We start from the raw sequence: 20,905 nt of genomic DNA, 5'->3' as shown, positions 1-20,905 counted from the left end.
AAGCAAGGTCATTACACTCCTCGGTTAGTTGTAGTTTATGCAGGAGATTAGAGCGCACACAGCACGCAGTGTAGGTGAGGCTGAGCTCAGTATTTTACTTGTAATCCCTGTATTACTCCTCACCGGGACCCCACAAAGTCCGTATTTATATCCGTTTTACAAATGGGGAAAGAACCAGAGTATCGGGGTGAGTAATCTTTCCAAAGTGACACAGTTAGTAACTGGAAAAGCTAGAGTTTGACGGGAAATCAAACGCTTGACCCTTTAATCATAGGATTAAGTAAATGTTCGAGGCATGATCAAAATGATGATGGATGTTTAAATTTAAAAATTTATCCTAGGAAGACATATTACCATTAATTCCCTCAAGTGTGTTTGACCATTCTGAGCGGGGTTGTTAACGTCCAGACGCCGCCGCCGACGCCGCTCAACATCCTCCCTCTCCCCTCCCGGCCACCCGGCCACTGTAAACCCTGCAGTTTGCCCTGGAGGCTGCTGGAGGCGTCTGCTAGCCACGGATTCTGGAGGCCAGGAGTTGGGTGTCCTGAGCGCCGGCGTCTGCACCCAAGGGTGCGCAGCAGCTGCTCGCTGAGCTGGGGCTGGCACGCTGGCGTCCTTGGCCGGGCGCTTCCTCTGGTCGGGAGCAGCGCACCCCAAATCTGGGCGTGGTGGATGAACTTGACTGTGGTTTCTGGTGATCTCAGAGGGGAGGCCCTTCCTCAGTCATCCTCCGGGTGGCCAGGATCCCGAGGGTGGCATTTTTGTCTTCTTGCTCTGCTGCAGAGTACTAGGATGCCAGATGGGCGGCTCCCTTCCAGCTATCCTGGATCGGGAAATACCTGAGGCCCATTCCCAGGAGCAGCTGCGCCTCAGTGGTAATTAGTGAGCAACTGAGAGTCCTTAGGAATGAGGCTACACCGGAACGACCTGCCTGCCATTCTGAGTGCGCACGCGCGGAAACCGGCAAAGCCCTCCGAGCAGAGCGCTGTCAGGAAGCTAAGGGTGATGCAGGCCAGTTTCATTCGCAGGCTAATTAAAATCAGAGCAATTAAATCAACAGGCAGTGTATTAATCATATTAATAATGATGATTGGTCAAAAAACCCATAAGTCGGGATAAAAATGGAGTCCTTTACTCCTCTTTCCCTCCCCTTCCTAGATTTTTAATCTAAAGTATGAGAGTGATTCAGACGCACACCTGTGAGGAATCAGCGTAGGACGGAATTTCAAGACCTTTGCTAGCGAAGAAAGTGCAAGTTAAGCTCATTACACCTAGATGGTAGTTCTGCCAGCTGACCACAGGAAGCAAAGAATGCCTGCTTGAAATTTCTACACCTGCAGTCGAAGTTCAAGAAAGCCAGCTTTGATTACAGCTTCAAAAGCAGCGAGAAAACAGCCAACACCCAGATGGAGCCCCACAGGCCTGGATGCTCTGCGCCCCCTTCTTCACTCGTTGAGAATCAGCTGTGTGGCGCAGGTAGAAAGAACCCTCAGGAACGCGAGGAGAGGGCACAGGGCCGAGGCGGTTAGAGCCACTGGTGGCTCAGAACAGGCACAGCGTAGCTCGGGGTCAGCGTGTCTGCTGCTGGGGCAGAGGATGAAGCCACCAGCTGCCCGAACAGGACGCTACAGGATTCGTCCCCTCCCTATGCCACCACCGAGATCACTTTCCAAAGAGCACACAGTTTGCAGCTTTGTGTGTGTGGTTCTTTTTTTTTTTTTTTTTTTTTTTGCAAGGTTTAATTAAACTGCATGGCATCCAAAAGAAAGAAATGTACCAAAGGATCCAACCTGAGACCCAATTACACATTTTAGGGGTGGAAAAAAAATCAGTGCTGTTTAGGAGACGGAGCACTGTAATCAGAATGAACTCCAAGATAAATCATACAATAAATTATTTTTTAAAAAGAAACTGATCCACATGCAGACAGACACACACACACACACCTGCTCTCATCTTCTATTCAGTGTTGACTATGAATTCCACGCTGCTCACTGCAGAAAAGGTCAGATTAGTCTTGAGAAGGCCAGGACCCTCTGCCACCACCGTAACTAGGTGAAGACAGGGAGAAGCAGCCCAGCGAGTGTCAGAAACAAGACTAGAAAGGAGGAAACTGCACTTCTCAAGGAGGATTTTAATTACTTCCAAGACGCAGAGGAGAAAAGCACAGAAATCTAACACAAGTAAAGGCACAATGAACGTGGAGTTAAATGGAACCAAACCCTCCCTTCAGTTACACAGTTCTCATTTTTTTCTTTTTTGCATGTGGTTTTGAAGGTGATTACAATGTTGTTATTTTAAGAGATGAACCTTGAAGGCAGAGTCGTGAGGCCCTCTCATCTCCCATTCCCTAACTTTGGGTGGCTCAACAGCCCTAACTTTGGCTGGAGAGCCAGGGGCCGAGGCGACAGGGGAAGACAGAGGACAGCGGCATGTGCAGAATCCGGCTGCAGCTGGTGTGGGGTGGGCTCTGGAAGGCCCTGCTCACCCCGAGTGCCACAGAGGGGAAGGGCCCCGAGTCATGCTTCTCCCCACCCCCAGAAGCACTCAGCCTAGATTATTTCAAGTTATCAGGAGAATGAAAACACACCCTAACCCTGAGTTGCTCTGTAGCAAGTCTTATGTACAACTTTTTCCTCACCTCTCTCGGGAGGTAAACGTGGGATCCAAGCTGGGAAGCTGGGGGTGGGGGGGGGCAGTGTGACAGCCAGGGCTGGGACAGCTCCAGACTCTGTTGCTCCAGCTGTGGGAAGCGTGGGCTCAAGGCTGGAGCAGATCCCCAAGAGAGAGAAGCCACACCTGGATTGAGAGTGCTTTGGTCCGGGTTCAGAAACTGGAGTAGAGAAGAGGGGCACCTAGCACGTTTAAACAGAAGCGACTAACAAGTTTCCCAGCTAGGAAAAACATCATGAGCCAAATCGACACGAAGGCCACGCACACAGCTTCTCCACGCTAAGCTGGGTGACATCACTTCCCTCTGGGAGGGCACAAGGGAGGTTAGAGGGCCGGGTGCAGCCTCAACATGAGGCCACCCAACTTTCCCAGGGAGGACGTTCCCACCAACAGGGCCCAGGGGCAGTTTGGGAGGTGAGAAGTTCAGTGCCCACTTTGAACCTATAGTCCAAGCTCTGTACAACATACAAAATAGACCGGTAACTATGCGGGTCACATTCCCGTCTTCAATAGCAAATATACATAATAAATTTGTTATTAACAGCGGAACCACACAGCGTGTAAGGCAAAGCTAGCTCAACGGCACTGCGTCACCGGCCTGTTTGGAAGGAGCCCCACCCCATCAGACCAGAGCCGGGCCTCTGTCTCCAGGCCAGCAGTGGAGATACAGTCCATGCCTACGTGACGCAGTCTGAACGCTGGGGAACAGGAGGGCCAGCAGGTCACGAGGAGGAAGGTAGCAGCCCCAATGAAAAGCTGGGGTTTGGCTTTATTTGCGATACTTACTTGGATGCTCTATGTCTGAGTAAAGGGAAAAAAGACACACTTTGAGAACATTGTACAAAAGGCATCGACTCCCATTTCAAAAATAAATGGGAAGACTTCACAGTCAAAGTTCAGTCACTTGTCAGTGTCTGCCCTGGGACTTGCTGCAGTGGCAGCTTCTGTGCCCTCCCTGCCTCGGGGTGCTGGGGGAACTTCCGGGAGGTGGCTGCTAATAGATGAGAAAACAACAGCGCTAAACAAAGAATGGTCAAAACCAGTCCGGGGACAGATCTAACCATGGTCTGTGCCCCGTCAGCGTGGTCCAGAGGATGGCAAGGGACAGCAGGCTCCAGACACGCAACCCAGAGCCCTCCGTGGCCTGGCGCCGTGCACAGCTGGCCTGGACCCTTGGCCTATGGCCCAGCGGAAGCAACAAGGACAGCTTGGTCTCCCTGCTCTGCTGCCAAACTCTAGGCAGCCTCTGCAAGCTGACCCATGGGTATGTGGAGCCAGGAGCCCATGCTGCTACTGCAGGAGGGGAAGCCGCTGCCCCACCCTCCCGCCTCAGCTGGAGCCTCCGCTCTCCATGCCCTGGCCAGGGCCTGGAAGACACAATCACACTGCTGGCTGCCAGGCAGACCCCTGGACCAGGGACACGTCTTGAAGTCTGTGCTTCCTGCATAGAGAACCCTGAAGCCCCAAGGGTCTACTCCCTCCTTCACCCGCCCCATACTGCTGGGCTGCCCTGCAGCCCTGGAAAGGCGAGGGTGGTGCAGCAGGGAGCCAGAAGAGCCTGCCGGGCAGACAGCTGAGTTCCAGCAGAGGCAGCCCCAAGGTCCTCTGTGGCCTGCAGCACTTCCGGGGGCAGCAGGGCCAGTCAGAAAACACCAGGGCAGAGGCGGGGCCCCAGACCCCACCTTCCTATCTCCCACCAGAGGTTTTTGGGGCTTGTGACAGGAGTGACTCATGTCCCCTAGAAGGGCTTGGGGTGGGGGAGAACACCCTTCGGGCTAGCACCCTGAGGACAGGAGGCAGGGAGTCCCAGGGCTCGGATGGTGCTGTCCCTTAGCAGCAGAACTGACTGGCTCTAAGTGGTCCTCAGTTTACTTCACCCTCTCTGCAGATTAACTGTTTAGTCAGCTGATTAGTACTTAGTGTTCGTAGCTACCTTAGCCCTGGGTCGGGGGAGGTGAGAACAGAACAAAATACCCCTGGAAATAAAGCAGAGCCACTTCCTCTCCTTTTCCAAACCTGACCTTTAAAACAGATCACTACTCTTTGAACTCCTCCCTTGCTTTACGGCAAATGCTTCCTCACCACAGAAGTCCTGACTGTGGAGCCTCTTGACAGCAGGTGACAGCAGATGGCTCCACCCTGCCTGCCTGTCCACAAGGCACCCTCCCCAGGAAAGCAGAGGTGGGGCTCTCTCCTCTTCTGCTCAGCAGGGCTGGCCAGGACAGAGGAAGGCGGGTGTGAACCCGATGCTGATGGGAGCCATCACAAGTCCGGGACAGATGCAGAGATGGAGGCGAGCCTGAGGATGCTGGAGTCGAGCGGGAGTGCTCATGCAGGTTTCAGGGTGGGGGCCGTCTGAGAAGAGCGGGTCTGTCCTTTCCTGAGGAACGGGACCAGCCAGGCTTCACCTGAGAACGGGTGGCAAGGGAGGGGCTCCACGGGCAGCTGGAAAAAACACACATGCATGTGTCACGGCAACACGGAAAAACCTGAACATGCCTGAGACAGGAGACAGGATCTTCACCTTTATGAAACCTTGGGACTAGCGTTTGTGCTTTTTAAATTTTTATTTATTTTTTTGGTACCGGGGATGGAACTCAGGACCTTGCGCTTTCGAGGCAGGCGCCAGAACCACTGAGCTAAATCCCGGGCCCAGTGTTTCTTTTAATGAAAATGAAAATGAAAATGAGTAGAATGTGAACTAAGAAAACATTAAAACTCTACGTTACATGCAGTTATGGGAAATGCTTCTTTACTTCTGCCTCACCTCGGTGTGTTTTGCTGGGATATATTCTCTGAAAATGCTTATATTCTTCTGGAGCTGGAAAATCTTCTACAGGATGGAAGGAATACTTGGACTCAAAGTCATCTGTGAAATGAGCAGACCATTAGGTCCCGCCCCCCTCGTGCCTCCCCAAGCTAAGCTGTGGCACATTCAGATGCACCACATCCCCCGACTGCTCAGCCACGGTCTCCAGGCACAGCAGCGCCTCAGGTGCCACCCTGCACAGGGGACCTGCTCGAAGGCCGGTTATCCCAGGGAGTCTGAGCTGCGGCTCTCCCACTTTCCACCAGAAATCAGGTGTGTAACCAGGAAGAGGGCATCTGTCTGCACAGAAGCAGAAAGCAGAGAAATGCAGTTCTGGCCCAAGAACACGGCCATCTGAGAGACCATCATTAAGGGGAGTCAACCGAACAGCACCTACAAACTGGTGATTAATCTTGAATGGGAATATTTGTCTCTAGCTGTGACAGATGCAAGAGGACAGTACAACCTAACCTTTCACCCTGGGCTGCTTCCATCTATTTCTGTACCACACCTGGGTGACCTTTCCAACCTTGCTCCCTCCCTGTGGCTCCTGCTCAAGTTCCTACAGGCGTGGCTGGCTCACATCCCAAAGGTTTTATGACAGGATGGATGCTCAAGGCAGAACCTGGTGCACTCCACGGGGCAGAATGAAATGGGAGGGGGCGTTAAAGTATCTTGCACTTTTAGGGCCGAAAGGGACCCTCTTAGGGTGCTCAGGAGGGGTTGGACAGCCTCTGGACAACCTTCACTTTGGGCACATCCCAGACCTCACGCAGTCTCTCAGGTGGAGCCCCACATTTACGACCTTGGCAGTTCATGTGACAGGTTCCTGATCTGGTCAACTTCCTTGTCTTACAGATAAGGGAAGAGGAATGAAGTGACTTCTTCCAAGTAACAGCCAGCAGCAGCTGTGCAGTGGTTTTAGTTTATGATGATGATTAATCTTAGTGCTGGAGGATCTAACCCAGGGCCTCAGGATTATAAGCTTGTTTAGTCTGTAAAGAGTCAGAAAGGAGCTCTGCTTCCTAGGAAACATAATTCCCACCTGAATGATCCTGAGAAGGATGCGGTCTCCAGTGTCAAATAACCAGAAACTGACCCTGGGGGGTTGTGAGGAGCTCGGCGTCAGCACAGCACCTGCTGGCTTCACCTCAGCCCAGGCCCAGGACACCACGCCTAGGCGCCACATTAAGGTCAGGATGTCAAGGGACCGGCACAGCAGTCTGAGGGTCGGCGACAGCCCCGAGAGAACCTGCTAGGGCAGCCCCAGCCCCAGCCCCGTCCGCACCGAGTCGACGCCAGAGCCACGCCCCTGGGGTCGGACACAGTGAAGCTCACCCAAGAAGGAGCGGACCGTGGTGATGGAGTCCCGGTGGCCGTTCCTCAGGGGCGGCGGCGGCGGCGGCCCGGCGGGCGTCCTGGAGGGTGGAGGTGGGGGCTTCCCGCGGCTGGGGGGCTCTGCCCCGTGCATGCGGTAGGGCGGGGGCGGCGGGGGTGCGTCCCTGGCACCATTTCGGACCGTGGGGGGCGGGGGCGGGGGCGCTGCGGAGAAAACGCACAAACGCAAGGCAGTGGGTCAGGCTGGGCGGGGCTGGGGGACCATGCGGGCTTCCCCAGGACGGCACATGCAACTCCACGCCGCCTGCCCTGACGGTTTCCTGAACTTTTCTTCCACACAGTGAACTGGGGGATAAACCTATGCCCTGTACTCATGCTCTGCAACCCAGTCAGGAACCCTACCCTTGGGGCCGGGGATTTAGCTCAGTGGTTCCGCCGCCTGCCTTGAAAACAGAGGGACCCGAGTTCGATCCCCAGTACCGGGGAGGGGGGGGACACCCCTACCCTTAGTGGCGTGGTAGCACACAGGCCCGCGATCCCAGCGCTCTGAGAAGCTGAGCCCATCCTGGGCATCGCAGTAAGACGATGCCTCAAAGTAAAATGGAGCGAAGGCTGGCGAGGTCACTCAGTGCGAAGGTTCTAGGTTCAGCCCCCAGTAACACACATGCACACACATGCGCATGCATGCCCACAAACGAGGGAGGGAAGAAAAGAACTCTGCCCTCCTACCCTCTGGACCTTGCGTGCGCTCGGCAAGCACTGTACTTTTAATGTTTTATGTTGAGACAGGGTCTTCCTAAGATGCTCAGGCTGCCCTCTTCCATCCTCCTGCCTCAGCCTCCCAAGGAGCTGGCACTACAGCTGGGTACCACCCCTGGCCCTATCTACTCTTGCTGCCTCTTCTGCTTTTCCATGCCTTCCTCCACAATTCTACTTCAGACCCCACACTCAGCCTGTTCTGCAAAAGCTTTTCCAGTGCTTCTAACCTCGCACCCCTCTGATGCATTCAGCAGCCACCAGCTCCCTCATCCCGCTTACACCTGCCACAGTCTTCTGGAGGCTGCGCTCGCCTGCCACTTCCCTCACTTCCTAGGCTGTATCAGATGTCTGCACAGCCTGGATGGGAACCACAGTGCAACTCATCTTCCCCAGGTTTGGTGTCCGGGGCCCTCACCTGGGTGCCCGAGCCCAGCCAATGAGCCAATGCTGGGCACAGGGCTTAGGAGGCCGAACCGCCTAGGCCTCGTTCTGCGGCTCCCTCTCCTGCCCCCACCACAACCAACCCTCAAGGTCATTCGAGTCCCCCTTCCCAGGGGACCCAAAGGCTACCCACTCTCTTCTGACCCCGCCCCAGCAGAGACACTGTCACTGAGTATGGGGGTGACAGAACAGACTGAAGTGAGCATTTGCTGCCCCCAGGGATGCATCTCCAGTGACAGACTCACTGCTCAGAAAACCTGGGAGGTCTCTTTTAAGGTGCGTGGGAATCAGGCTGTCACACGGAACCACGGACAGCACTACACGAGGGCCACATCTCACCTCCAACCCGAACACTTCTACCTCTGCTTCTTGGCCATTTTCAAAAACCCAATTCACCCTTTAAAGACACAATTTCCCTCCCAGAAGGCAGTCAAAAGCATGCTTAAAAAGTGGCAACATCGGGGGCCGGGGATCTAGCTCAGTGGTTCTAGCGCCTGCCTCACAAGCACAAGGATCCGAGTTCGATCTCTGGTACCAAAAAAAAAAAAAAAAGTGGCAACATCTCTGGGCAGACGCTCACGAGCCTCACGCATTACTAGTCAGTCTGTAGGCTCTTCAGTAACAGCAGCAGCAGGTACCATTTACTGTGGACAAACTATAACCCGGGCATTTTACTATGTATTTCATCTTTTTAAACTCTTAGGTGTTTTCTTTTTATTTTGGTATGGGGAATGAACTCTGGTCCTTGTGCTTGCGCAGCAGGCAGCGAAACCACTGAGCTAAATCCCCGGCTCATCTTTTTAAACTCTTAAAGCTACCCCCACAAAGTACATGGGCTTTTTTTTTTCTTTTTGAATCATCATTCTTTTTTTTTGTGGAACTGGGGATCGAACTCAGGACCTTGCACTTGCAAGGCAGGCGGTGGCACCACTGAGCTAAATCTCTAGCCCTTTTTTTCTTTTTGAGACAGGCTCTATGTAGGCCAGGCTGGCCTCAAACTCATGGCACTCGTCCTGGCTCAGCCTCCTGGGTGCTAGGATAATAGGTGTGTGCACCACACCTGCCAAAAGTATGCAGTTCACCCCAGTCACAAGTGAATAAACTGGGACTCAGGTTATGTGACGAAGGTCACAGCCCTGATAAAATCAGACTGAGCACAGGTGTGCCCTCCACACTCCCAGCTTTTCCTAATCACTTCCACGTGTACTTTACCTCCCCACCTAGATTTACAACGGCGACTTGGAAGCTTGTCAGCTCATCACTCGGTACACAGACCACATCCACAGACCACATCTGATAAGTAGTTGTTCCCCAAACAGTACAGGCAGAGACTACTCAGCCTATCAGACACCTTCTAGTTATAACAGTGTTCTAAACTGGGCGTGGTGGGCACCCCTGTAATCCCAACACTCAGAAGGCTGAGGCAGGAGGATAACAAGTTTGAGGCCAGCCTGGGCTATACAGTGAGTTCAAGGCCAAGCTGAATTACATAGAGAGATCCTGTCTCAAAGAAAAAAAAAAATTGAAGCGATGGAACCAGAACCTAAGAACCTTCAACAATAAATTGCAAAAGAACCCCTTGAGTAGGAGATCACTTTGTAGAATCCAAGATAACCCCAATTTGAGGAAAATATGGTATCAATTCTCTCTCTAATGACAGTTTTTAAAGGACCAAAATGACAGTTTTTAATTACTGAGCACCCAGAGAAGATGAAAGATTCCATATCCTTTTAAATATCAATCGATATAGAAATAAAAATAAACATCGTGTGATACCTCCACGCTATGAATTAACAAAGCTAAGCCCTTGAACTACCCAGAGCCCTTCGCACAAAGCCTGCACCATCTGTCAGCCACCTGACAGGCAGCTTTCAGCTGAGAGGTGCCCTAATGCATCACTTTCTTTTCTTTTTTTATTTTTTTGGTGATACTAGGGATAGAACCCAGGACCTCTGCACTGAGCTACATCCCCAGCCCTTTTATATTTTTGTATTTGTCTCACTAAGTCACTAACTGCCCAGGCTGGGCTCCAACATGAGATCCTCCTACCTCAGCCTCCAAGAGTCCCAGGATAACAGCCATACCCTAACTCGCCACTCTTAGGAATCACTGCTCTGGTTACCAATCTGGGAAGCAAGTGGAGGCCTCTTCCAAGCCTGAACAATGGTGATGGCTACTAGACGGAGGAACACAGCTCACAATTTCAAATTTTCCAAGACAATTACAGAGAGAAAAGTGAGACAGGAGAGAGAAGTCTCCAGACATGATGGGTACGCAGCTCAACCTGCACGCACTGCAGTCTCTTCTGCTGCTCTCCCAGAGGTCAGAAAGACAGGCTTCTCTCAGACGAGGCATCTATTTAAATATCCTATGTTTAAATAAAAACCATTTAACCCCGAACTTGGGGCCGGGGGCCACCGTAGCCTGACCGTAGCCTTCTGTGCAGCAAGAATGCCCGGGCCACTGTCTGACATGGTGCTGGCCTCCAGTTCTGGGGTGCAGACCCACAGGGCCCCAACTTAGCAGCGTGGGTTGCTGAGGCCCAAGCGCAGGCCTCTCCTGCTGTGCTGTCCCCTCAGCCTTTCCCAACCTCATGCCGCGACAGGTCTTACAGAGTTGCCAAGGGTGACCTTGAAGTTTCAATCCTCTGGCCACAGCCTCCTGAGAAGCTGGGATTATACCATGTCACTGTGCCCAACTGGTCAGGAGCTTTTAAGGTGTGCTTCTGGAAGACTTCTATTTTATTTTCAGACAGGGTCTTGCTGTATTGCCCAGGCTCGTCTTGAATCCCTAGTTCAAGTGATTCTCCTGCCTCAGTCTCCCAAGAAAGGGAGACTGCAGGTGGCGCCACCATGTCCAATGACACAACTTCCTGATCAGTGCTCTGCAGCTGTTGAGAATGACTTTGAAACAACAGTTCAAAAGCCACTCGTGAAGAAAAGTCTGGTTTGGGATGGGGATTTAGTTCAGCGGCGCCAGTGCCTGCCTCGCAAGTGCAAGGTCCTGAGTTCGATCTCTGGTACCAAAAAAAAAAAAAAAAAAAAAAGAAAGAAAAAAGAAAAGTGTGGGTCAAGGTCCACACAAGGATTTGGGAGCCAAGCTTATGGGTCCAATTAGGCCCCGAAGAACTGTAATGGTCACCCCTGCTGTCAAACTTCAGCCATGCTATTTTGTTCAGTGAGCACATAAAACTAGAGGTGGTGGCACATGCCTGTAATCCTAGCACTCTAGGAGGCTGAACCAGGAGGATCCCACATTCTAGCCCAGCTTTGGCAACTTAGGGAGACCGTGTCCCATTCATTCATTCATAAATACATAATAAATAAATGAGCTGAGGATGTATCTCAATGCAAAGGCCCTGGGTTCAATCCCTAGTGCTGGGAAAAATAAAATAAAAATAAAAATCCCACAAATTCTTTCCGCTACTCCCCCACCCCCACCTTGAGACAGAGCCCTGATAAATCAGTTGCCTGGGCTTGGGGCAAACCTGCACTCCTGCCTCGGGCTCCCAGAGTGCCGAGAATACTGGTGTGTGCAGCCATGCTGGCTCTCTTCTTCCCTAAAATTCCTTAATCCCCCGTGTCATGGTTTACATCCCACTGTGCTCATGGGTGGGACTTTGGGGAGGTGACAGGACCCTGGAGGCGGGATGCTCATCAGTGGGTTCCTCACCTGAGGAGTGCAGAGCTAAAGATAAGGTGAGGGTGGGCCTGGAAGGGGCACCACGGCCCCCTTCCATTCCTCCCTCGCCTCTCTGCTTTGGGTCTGCCAACCCCTGGCTTGGACCCAGCTATGGACTGAAACATCTGCAAAACAACCTCTCCTCCTGTACCATGCTAGTGTCAAGTACTCCGTCCCAGTGGCAATGCTTAGGCTTCATGGTCCATGAAGACAGCAGCCTGCTCCACCCTCCCAGAGCCACGGATGCCCCAGTGACCATGGCATCTCCTGTCCTCTCCTCCCAGACCCAGGCCACAGCTGATGCGCTCACTTCAATTTCTGGGAGAGAACAAACGAATTAGAAGAAACCCCACATGCTTGCTCCTCCCCTCCAGCTTGCCCGCCCTCTCCCTGTCAGATGGAGACCAACCTGGAGACTGACCTGCTGCCTAGGCCGCTCCCTGCCAGGCCTGCACCATCTCCCCACCTGCTCAGGAGAGCCACTCCCTGTGACTGCTTCATGCTATGTACTCTTCCTTCAGGGTGGAAATAGGGCCCGCCCAGGGTGGAAACCCGTGGCCTCCTCTAGCAAATATCTCCCTTATGTGTACTCACATGCATATACACCCGCCTTTACACACACTCAAGAAATACCTACACTGCCACCTATAATTCCTATTCTTTTTTTTTTTTTGGTACCGGGGATTGAAATCGGGACCTTGCACTTGAGAGGCGGGTGGTGGAACCACTAAGCTAAATGCCCGGCCCAATTCCTACAATCTTTGTTTTCTCTGGAAAGGGGATTGAAAACACAGCCTTCATACTAAGCTACATGCACAGCCCTTTTTTTTTTTACAATCTTGAGACATTTTTGCTAAGATGCAAAGCTGCCCAGGCTGGGCTTAAACTTGCAATCCTCCTGCTTCAGCCTTCCAGACATTGGGATCACACTGGGATCATCGAAGTGTATCACCATGCATGGCTTGTTTTGTTGTTGAGTTTTGAGTTTTTTGAGACAAGGTCTCACTATGTACTTCAGATTGGCCTTGAACTTGTGAAGATTCTCCGGCCTCAGCCTCAGTGCTGGGTGGGATTATAGGCATGTGTCACCACACCCAGGCCCTCTGGCTTTTTTTTTGGTACCAGAGATCGAACTTGGGACCTTGTGCTTCCAAGGCAGGTGGTGACACCACTGAACTAATTCCCCTGCCCCCTCTGGCTTATTTTTGAGGCAGGGGTCTCAGTGCATTGCCCAGGTTGGCCACAAACTCCTGGGTTCAAGCGATCATCCTGCCTCAGCCTCCTGAGTCACTGGGATCCACTCCTTTTTGTTTGTTTAGGTTTTTTGAGACAGAGTCCCTATACATAGTCAGTCTGGCCTTGAACTCAGTAGCCCAGGCTAGCCTGGAACTTGAGGTGATCCTCCTGGCTCAGCCTCCAGAGCTGGGATTACAGGCGTGCACCACCACCCAGCCACTGAACCCACTCCAAGTTAAGCCCTCACATTCACTGTCGGCCATCCCCCTGGGCCTATTCAGAAAGGCCCCTGCCTGCACAGTTCCTGCTCTGCAACTCCGGAGCCTGCCCAACAGGAGCCTGGCCAGCACAGGGCACAGGCGATGCTCCCTTCATGCTCTCAAGAGGGGCTCTGGGTTTCCCCGCCAGGCTCTGGCAGGCCAGGCCCTAACCTCTCCCCAGTGTGCTCCTCTGGGTCACCAGCCCCTGGGGGACAGCCACGCTGGAGGCTTACTCATTGCATCCCTCTACCTCTGCCAGCACGGCCTCTCTGCAGCTCAGAATACATGGCTGCCCCCTGCAGGGTGACACCCCCCCACCCCCCACCCCTCAGCTCCGGGGTCTCTGAAGCACACTGTACTACACACTATGCATTTCACTTGTTGCTCCAAAAGAATTTCCTGACTCTTCCGTCATGGCTGTTTCCCTCATAACAGAGGGTGACACATGGAAAGGGGCTCAGTGCAGCAGAAGGGAGGCGTGAACTCTCCTCCAGGGACCTGGGGAAGCAGACGGGCACTTACCTGCCCCTCTTCCAGGAGGCTCCCGGGCTGGGGGAGGTGGCCGACTGCTCAGTGAGGAGGGGGAGGCCGAGGCAGGCGGAGGAGGTGCGAGGCCCCGCACAGGCCCTGGTGTCTTCCTGTGCAGAGAGTTGTGTCTCTGCGGCAGCTCGGGTGCCGGCTCGTTTGTGGGGCTGGAGGGCCCGTTGGGGACGCCCGGAGGCTGGCGGTAAGGCGGTGGCGGCGGGGCCAGAGACTGGCCGCTTGGTCCCACTCGGAAGTTCACAGGGGAAGGTGGCGGCTTGACCAGGGGTGGCGCAGGTGGCCCCTCACGCCCAGGGTGCAGCCTCTGTCCCGGGGTGGGTGGCAGGGGCTTCTCCCGGCTGTAGGCCAGGGCCTTGGTGCCGTGCGTGGGCAGGGGTGTGGGGGGCGCATTGGCACGCCGGCCTGGGGGCGGGGGCGGGGGCGCCGAGGAGCTGTGCTTCATGCCTGTGCTGCTGGTGGCGCTGGGCCGTGAGAGGTCGGGGAGTGAGGGGCGCTGCATCCGGGGCAGCTCAGGGAGGGAGGCGCGGCCGCTGTCTGAGTCGTCCTGGGGACGCCCGCTGGCTGCAGACGCCGGGGGCCTCGGGGCAGCCGCTCGAGATGCGGGGGTGTGCGGGGCTGGCTTCCCCGGCAGCCCCTCTGCGGACACAGCTAACAGGGTCAGTGGCCACCTCCCAGCTGGAGGAGCCCGTGTCCCCAGCCTCCACCATGGGGCAGCACAGGGACAGGACCTACACACCTTGAGGCCCTCCTGGCTCTGCTCTCATTCACCTGTCTTCATCTGGGAGGGAACCAAGGCCTCCTGCTTACAAAGCACTCGTCCCACCATGAACTGCACCCTGGGACCTACTTCTGAGCTTTAGTCTGGCTTGAGCCTCAGAGCCCATTAACAAATACTGCAGATAAGCTGAGTATATTTTAAACTTTGATTTAACTTTTTGTGTTTTGGTACCGGCGATCGAACTCAGGACCTTGCACTTGCAAGGCAGGCACCAGAACCACTGAGCTACCTCCCTGGCCCCTTTGATTTAATTTTTAACTGACAAATAATTGTACATATTTATGGGATAGTATCTGTCTGCATTGTAGCATGATTCAATAGAGCTAACTCACATAATCATCACCTGACAGCTTACCTGTCATGCCACTTGGAATCTGCTCTTTCAGAAGTCTGAGCTACACTGACGACCGTCACGCTGCACAGCAGCTCGCTACCGAAACCATCCTGTGCCCCACACCTGCCCGCCAGCCTGGCACCGCCACTCGGCTCCCTGCTTCCAGGCTCCAGCCCTTGGATCCCACACACCAGAGTGAGGTCACACAGTGTCGCCTGTGTGTCCTCTGGGTCTGGTCATGCTGTCGGGTTACTTGGGTTACAGGCCAGTTGAATACCCTGCTTCGTGTGTACACGAGTGTCCTTCACTGACGGGAAGCCCTTTCTATTCCTAGACTCAGCCTCTGCTCTATTCCACGGTCTCCTTCTGCCCCGCCCTCCTCTTGCCATCCGCCCCCTCCCAGGCGGACATACCTGCACTGTCCTTGGTCCCCACAGGCCGCAGCTTTGGGACCCCTCCTTGGAAGAGACCTCCCTTGGGCTGCAGGGCAGCGGCTCCTGAGCCATAGCTGCCGCCGCTTCCTTTGGGCTCTGCAAAGTACAGCATGAGCGTTTTCAGTTCACAGCTCTGAGCTGGGGACCAAGGCGATCCTGAGGAAAAACCACCGCCTCTCTCTGGGCTGCAATTTGCAAACAAACCACTCTGCTTTGCCTTTGCATTAGAGGAAAGCTAGCACAGTGATGGAAGAAAGAACAGAGGGAACACGGAGCCCCTCTTCCCGGTGCTCTCAGGGCCTCCTCTGCGAGTCCCAGACAGTAAGGGGCCAGTGAAGCAGGGCCAGGCCCCAGCTGAGGAATGATACTTCAGCAACTCTCAAACCACCCTGGTGGCCAAGAGGCTCCCAAGGATGCGTCTCCTCGGACAGCAGCAGCCAGGGACGTGCCCCAACAAGCACTAGTGCAGCCAGAGGTGGGAGAAACCTCTCAGGTGCTCAAGTGAGCAGCCGGGAAGATGCAGGGGACAAGGACTGTTCCCAGGCAGAACCTCCAGGACATCGAGGACAGCAGCAGCCCTGCTGAGGCTCCAGTCAGCCTGGGACCCCGAGGCTCACCAGCGGAAGTGGGGACTTACTCTCCAGGGCCGGAGCGCTCCGGTCGTTAATGTTGGTCACCTTCTTAAGCTTGGTCCCTTTGCAGATGTCCTGCAAGAGTGCGTTGCGACCTCGCTGCTCATCTCTGCTCAGCTTGGGCTGCTCTGTGTTTGCCTGGAGGAGGAGGGAGAGAAGACAGATGTCACAAGCTCGGCACGCGGCTTAGCCCTGTCTGGGTTCCCCAAAGCAACCTGTGCACCCTGCTCAGATGCACGTGCTGAATAGCAATGCACACACCACCAGCTTCTCTGCCTCTTCACTCCTCTCTGCCTTCTGTGAAGGGCACAGATCCCCGTCCCAGGTCCCGGGTTCTGAAGGAAGCCTGCGCTGGTACTGGGGTTTGTGCAGGGCGCTGTGTCACACACAGCACTGTCACCTGGGAAGTGTTTACCAAGACCCATTATGCCTCAGCTGTGGACTGAGGACGCTACTTGTGCTACCTCATCTAAGTCTTGAAGTCGTGCTAGGAGAAGGGCATTGGCAGCATCATCCCCATCTGCAAAGTGTGGATTGAGCTGAGCAGCTTCCTAAGGCCGGGCAACCGGGAAGCAAAGCGCGGTCCCCCAGCCAGCAGGAACTCCAGCTCCCTACCTTATCTCAACCCGTGCAGGCTGGCTGCTCCCACCACTAAACAGGAAAGCAGACTATATTATTCCCATCCCAGAGACGGGGAATAAAGGCTCAGGAAAGTCACCATCGTGTGACTGGCAAGCAGAGCCTGACTCACATGCTGTTCTGACCGCCTTCTCTGCGCCCCGGCTGCCCCTTCACTGTCTTTCAGGCCTTTATCTCCTCTGAAGCGCGGTCCCCCGCAGCTATACCCTCTGCCTCGTCTGACTGTTCTGCAGCAAGCTCATCCAGCAGCAAGGTCTGTACACCACACAGGGGCCCCAAACGCTCCAATGCTTCCATTTGGTTCCCCTGTGTCTGCCCTGAGTGTCATTTCCATCTACACCACTGTCCACAGGACATTTCTATGTGAGCATCTGTGCTGTACATGGACCTGAGGGGAAGACTCCATTGTGCACAGGCTTGTAAGCTCAGCACTCGAGGAGGCTGAGGCAGGAGGACCACAAGCAGGAGCCTAGCCTGGTGACTTGGCGAGACCTTGTCATTCCTTCATTCATTCATTCAAAAATAAACAAATGAGGGCTGGGGATTTAGCTCAGTGGTTCCGGTGCCTGCCTTGTATATGCAAAACATACACTGTGTTAACACAGGTTAATTATATTTTGTTTTCTGTTTTGATCAGTATTTCCTAACTTTCTACAAACATTTTTAGTACAGTAAGTTTTAAAAATACTACTCTTATTGGGGCGTGGCGGTGCATGTCTGTAATCCCAGCACTCAGGAGGCTGAAGCAGGAGAGTTATCTTGAGTTCAAGGCCAGCTTGAACTAGATAGAAGGAGCCTGTCTCAAAGACACCACACATATACATGCGCGCACAGCTACTCTTTAAAAGACCAAAAGCAAATGAAAGAAACTATTGAACATTCAGTGATCTACCAAGTCCTTCTCAATGTAGGAACAGGTAGGGCAGCAGCTCAGAAATTAACTAGGTGCCTACAGCACAACATCTTTCCAAAAGCAGCTCCTCGGGGAAGAAGGAAGCACGGACACACAGCTGCCGTGACGGGTGACAGCTGCTTTCTGCTTAGCCACAGCTTCTAACTTTTTTTTCCAGTACCAGGGATCAAACTCAGGACCTTACGCTTTCGATGCAGCCAAGGCACCACTGAGCTACATTCCCGGCCCAGTTTCTCAATTTTTGCACATAATGATTTAGTAAAGAGAAAATTATTAAATACTATTGGGCACATCCAAAATTGAGCTTTACTCTCCTCAGTAAAGCTGCTCGCTTTGTGAACAGCACCGTCATCCAGTCAAACCCTCACACCACAGTCGTTCGACCTTATTCTTCTCCCTCTCTCTCTTTCTCTCTCTCTCTCTCTCTCTCTCTCTCTCGTCACCAAACTGACTTGTGGTGTTTCTTTGTGCAGTATTGGATTGAACCCAGGGCCTTTGCACTGAGCTACATCCCCAGTCTTTAATTTTTCAGTACTGGGGATCAAACTCCGGTCCTTGAGCTTGCAGGGCAGGCCTTTTTTAATTTTTAATTTTGAGGCAAGGCCTTGAACTTGCTATGCGGACCAAGCTGAGCTTGAACTTTTGATCCTCCTGCCTTGGCCCCCACAGTGCTGGGGTTACAGGTGTGGAGTACTGTGCCCGGTACTGGACTCTTCAAGATTTTACTTTCGAAATACCTCGTCTCTACTCTGCTGAGCCTCGCTCTCCCACAGCCCAGTCTTCCTGTCCTGTCTCAAAGCCCCACTCCAACCTGGCCATCCACACCAGAGTAACTTTTCTGCTACACAGTTGAGCAAGCCACTCCTCCTGGAGTCAGGAGGTCATGTCCCCGGCAGAAGGAAACCCCAGTCTTGGCCTGCATCCTCACTGTGCAGGGCTGATGAACCCGAAGGTGTGCCCTCTGCCCCTTCTGCCCAGGCCACAGCAGGCAGCTCTCCTACTGCCTCACATACTGCACAAAATCTTCTCCACAAGGGAGCTCACGCATGTCCAAGAGCACACAATGCATGTGAACCCAGAGGCTGCAGGAAACCCTCGGCTGGCAGCCCTTCCTCTCCAGGCCAGAGTCTTCCCGGCAAGCACCAGCTGGAGACTGGGAAGCAGCACACAGGCCTGGGGGCCTTTTCTCTGGAACTACTCTCACTTCGAGATTTCCCCCAGTAAGAAGGCACAGACTCCTTCCAATGTGATCCCAGGGGTCACAACCCAGGTAGGGCGCAGGTGGCCGCCTCCTGGGTTCAGAACCTACAGAGCTTTTCCTCCATCACTGAGCCTTTCAGGCTTCTTACCAATACACTCCTTACCTGATGTCCCCTGTCCCTGTGGGTGTGGCACTGGGACTGAACCCAGGGCCTTCCCACTGCACTATACCCCCAGCCCGTTTTTATTTTGAGACCAGGTCTTGCTAAATTGCTAAGTTTCATAGGCTGGGCTTGACCTTGCAATGCTCCTGCCTGGGCCTCCCAGAGCACTGGGATGATATGCCTGCACCCCCACATCCTGCTTCCCAAGCCTTTCTCTTTTTTTGGTTTTGGGGATTGGACTCAGGAACCTGCACTTACAAGGCAGGTGCAGTGCCACTGAGCTAAATCCCTGGCCCAACTCTTCTTTCCTTGCTAGGGTGTAAAGCATGATGGCCTTGGCTGTAAAATGAGCTGGTCTCAGGACTGGTTTAACTCAGTGGTGCTGCCACCTGCCTTGAAAGCACAAGGTCCTGAGTTCGATCCCCGGTACCCCTCCCCAAAATAAAATAAACACACCCCCAGGAACAACCATCCCTTTTCTCAAGGATCCCAGAGAAATGGCACACGGACCTTTGCAGAGAGAATAGCTCAGGGAGAAACCCCCATCCCCACTGCAAGGCCACTGGCCCAAATCTCCATCAGGAACAAGCTTGTCCAAGCGTGGCCCAGGGACAGCATGGCCCACAGGACTGTAACCTTTCAACATCATCAGCACTGCTACTGGGACTTTCTGTGACTGGGCTGCATGGTGCTCAGGGAGAGACTGTGCAGGTGACAACAGAGCAAGGTGCAGGGGTCAGCGCTCCACACTTGCCACAGAGTGGAAACCCGTGTGTCCCAGGCACTCATGTGTGTGTGACCAGCGATTCCTGCAAACAGTGCTGCACCCTCCTGACATGTGTGCCGACGAACACAGGCACTCACCGTTACTGAGCAGACTCGGAAGCGTTCTTACCTAATCGTTAAACCTGGGCATGTTGTTATCTCATAAAATAATGTTAAAATTGTTTTTTAGGGGCCAGGGATTTAACTCAGTGGTTCCACCGCCTGCTGCGCAAGCGCAGGACTCGAGTTCAAACCCCAGCACACACAAAAAAAATGGTTTTTTAGCAGCTGTGGTAAAGGAAGCACAAAAGTGTATTAAACAGTTTATTTGCAGGCCGGAGATTTAGCTCAGTGGTTTTGCTGCCTGCTGCGCAAGTGCAAGGATCAGAGTTTGATCCCTGGTACTGACAAAAAAAAAAAAAAAAAAAAAAAAAAGTTTATTTGCTCAAGGCAGTGTTCTAATGACATCACCAAGACTGGAGATGTGCTAATTAAAAAATAAAGGCCGGGCCGGGGATTTAGCTCAGTGGTTCCAGTGCCTGCCTTACAAGCACAAGGTCCCGAGTTCGAGCCCCAGTACAAAAAAAATTAAAAAATAAAAAATAAAAAATAAAGGCCGGTCCACTAGTTACACGTGAACTGTGTATCATATGTTTTGCCCAAGGCTCCTCCTCCTCACCCAGCATGGCCCAGTCAGGCCAAGGCTGGGCACCCACGGTGTGGGACCAGCCAGGGCAGGGACACTCACCACGCGAGCAGGCCACGAGGGCGCTGTCCGTGCAGTGAACAGCTAAGCAGCCGACAATACGAGCACTGAAGCCCCGCGACCCTGGAGCTCAGAATGGCAGGAACACCTGCAAGCTTTGGCCAAAGCAGGCAGTGAGACCAAGGGCCTGCTTCCACAGGCAGAGGCGCCTGGCGGAGGACCACCCACCTGATTAAAAGTGGGGGGCGGGGGGCCAGGCGGGGGCGGCGGGGGCGGCGGGATTGGCATCCTTGCCCTGCTCCCAGTTGGCACTGCTCTCTCTCCGTCTCCCCCTGCAGCCTTAGGTCACTCATATACCTGCAAATGAAAGAGAATCTGTCAGACAAACAGCACCACCAGAGTCACTGAGTGCGAGGAGGACCAAGCACAGCACCCGAGAGGGACTGAGTGTTCATGTCCTGGGTCCACCGGGACACAGTCCAGGCCATGGGGCATTTTCTCTGGGAAAGGCTTTGTGGGAGACACAGTGTCTGCTGCAGGTCACGCCTGGTTAACATCGAGGCCAGCACGGTGGATGGAAGCACAACCGAGCCCCAGCCC

General features: G+C 53.7%; 1 protein-coding gene across 5 annotated transcripts in view; it reads right to left on the bottom strand.

The window, feature by feature from the left end:
* Positions 1–2,114: 2,114 nt before the first annotated feature.
* The window catches only part of Wipf2 (WAS/WASL interacting protein family member 2), a 36,124-nt gene continuing 17,333 nt past the window's right edge, over positions 2,115–20,905 (bottom strand). For 4 of the 5 annotated variants that reach the window (XM_021239886.2, XM_021239885.2, XM_021239887.2 and 1 more), the window contains exons 2-8: positions 20,534–20,662; positions 15,924–16,056; positions 15,266–15,382; positions 13,720–14,388; positions 6,821–7,024; positions 5,441–5,542; positions 2,115–5,118 (exon numbers count right to left, since the gene is read on the bottom strand). In XM_021239886.2, the coding sequence (XP_021095545.2) occupies positions 5,078–5,118; positions 5,441–5,542; positions 6,821–7,024; positions 13,720–14,388; positions 15,266–15,382; positions 15,924–16,056; positions 20,534–20,593 (1,326 nt within the window). In that variant the 5' untranslated portion in view covers positions 20,594–20,662 and the 3' untranslated portion in view covers positions 2,115–5,077. The remainder of the gene's footprint in view (positions 5,119–5,440; positions 5,543–6,820; positions 7,025–13,719; positions 14,389–15,265; positions 15,383–15,923; positions 16,057–20,533; positions 20,663–20,905) is intronic. The other variant, XM_021239888.2, reaches the window with a different exon arrangement.

Source organism: Heterocephalus glaber, unplaced genomic scaffold (genome assembly GCF_053883595.1).
Source record: "Heterocephalus glaber isolate CG9 unplaced genomic scaffold, H.glaber_assembly_v1.0 deba00001773, whole genome shotgun sequence".
Classification (NCBI taxonomy): domain Eukaryota; kingdom Metazoa; phylum Chordata; class Mammalia; order Rodentia; family Bathyergidae; genus Heterocephalus; species Heterocephalus glaber.
The sequence above is the reverse complement of the archived record's forward strand: the minus strand, read 5'-3'. Positions and strand labels throughout refer to the sequence as shown.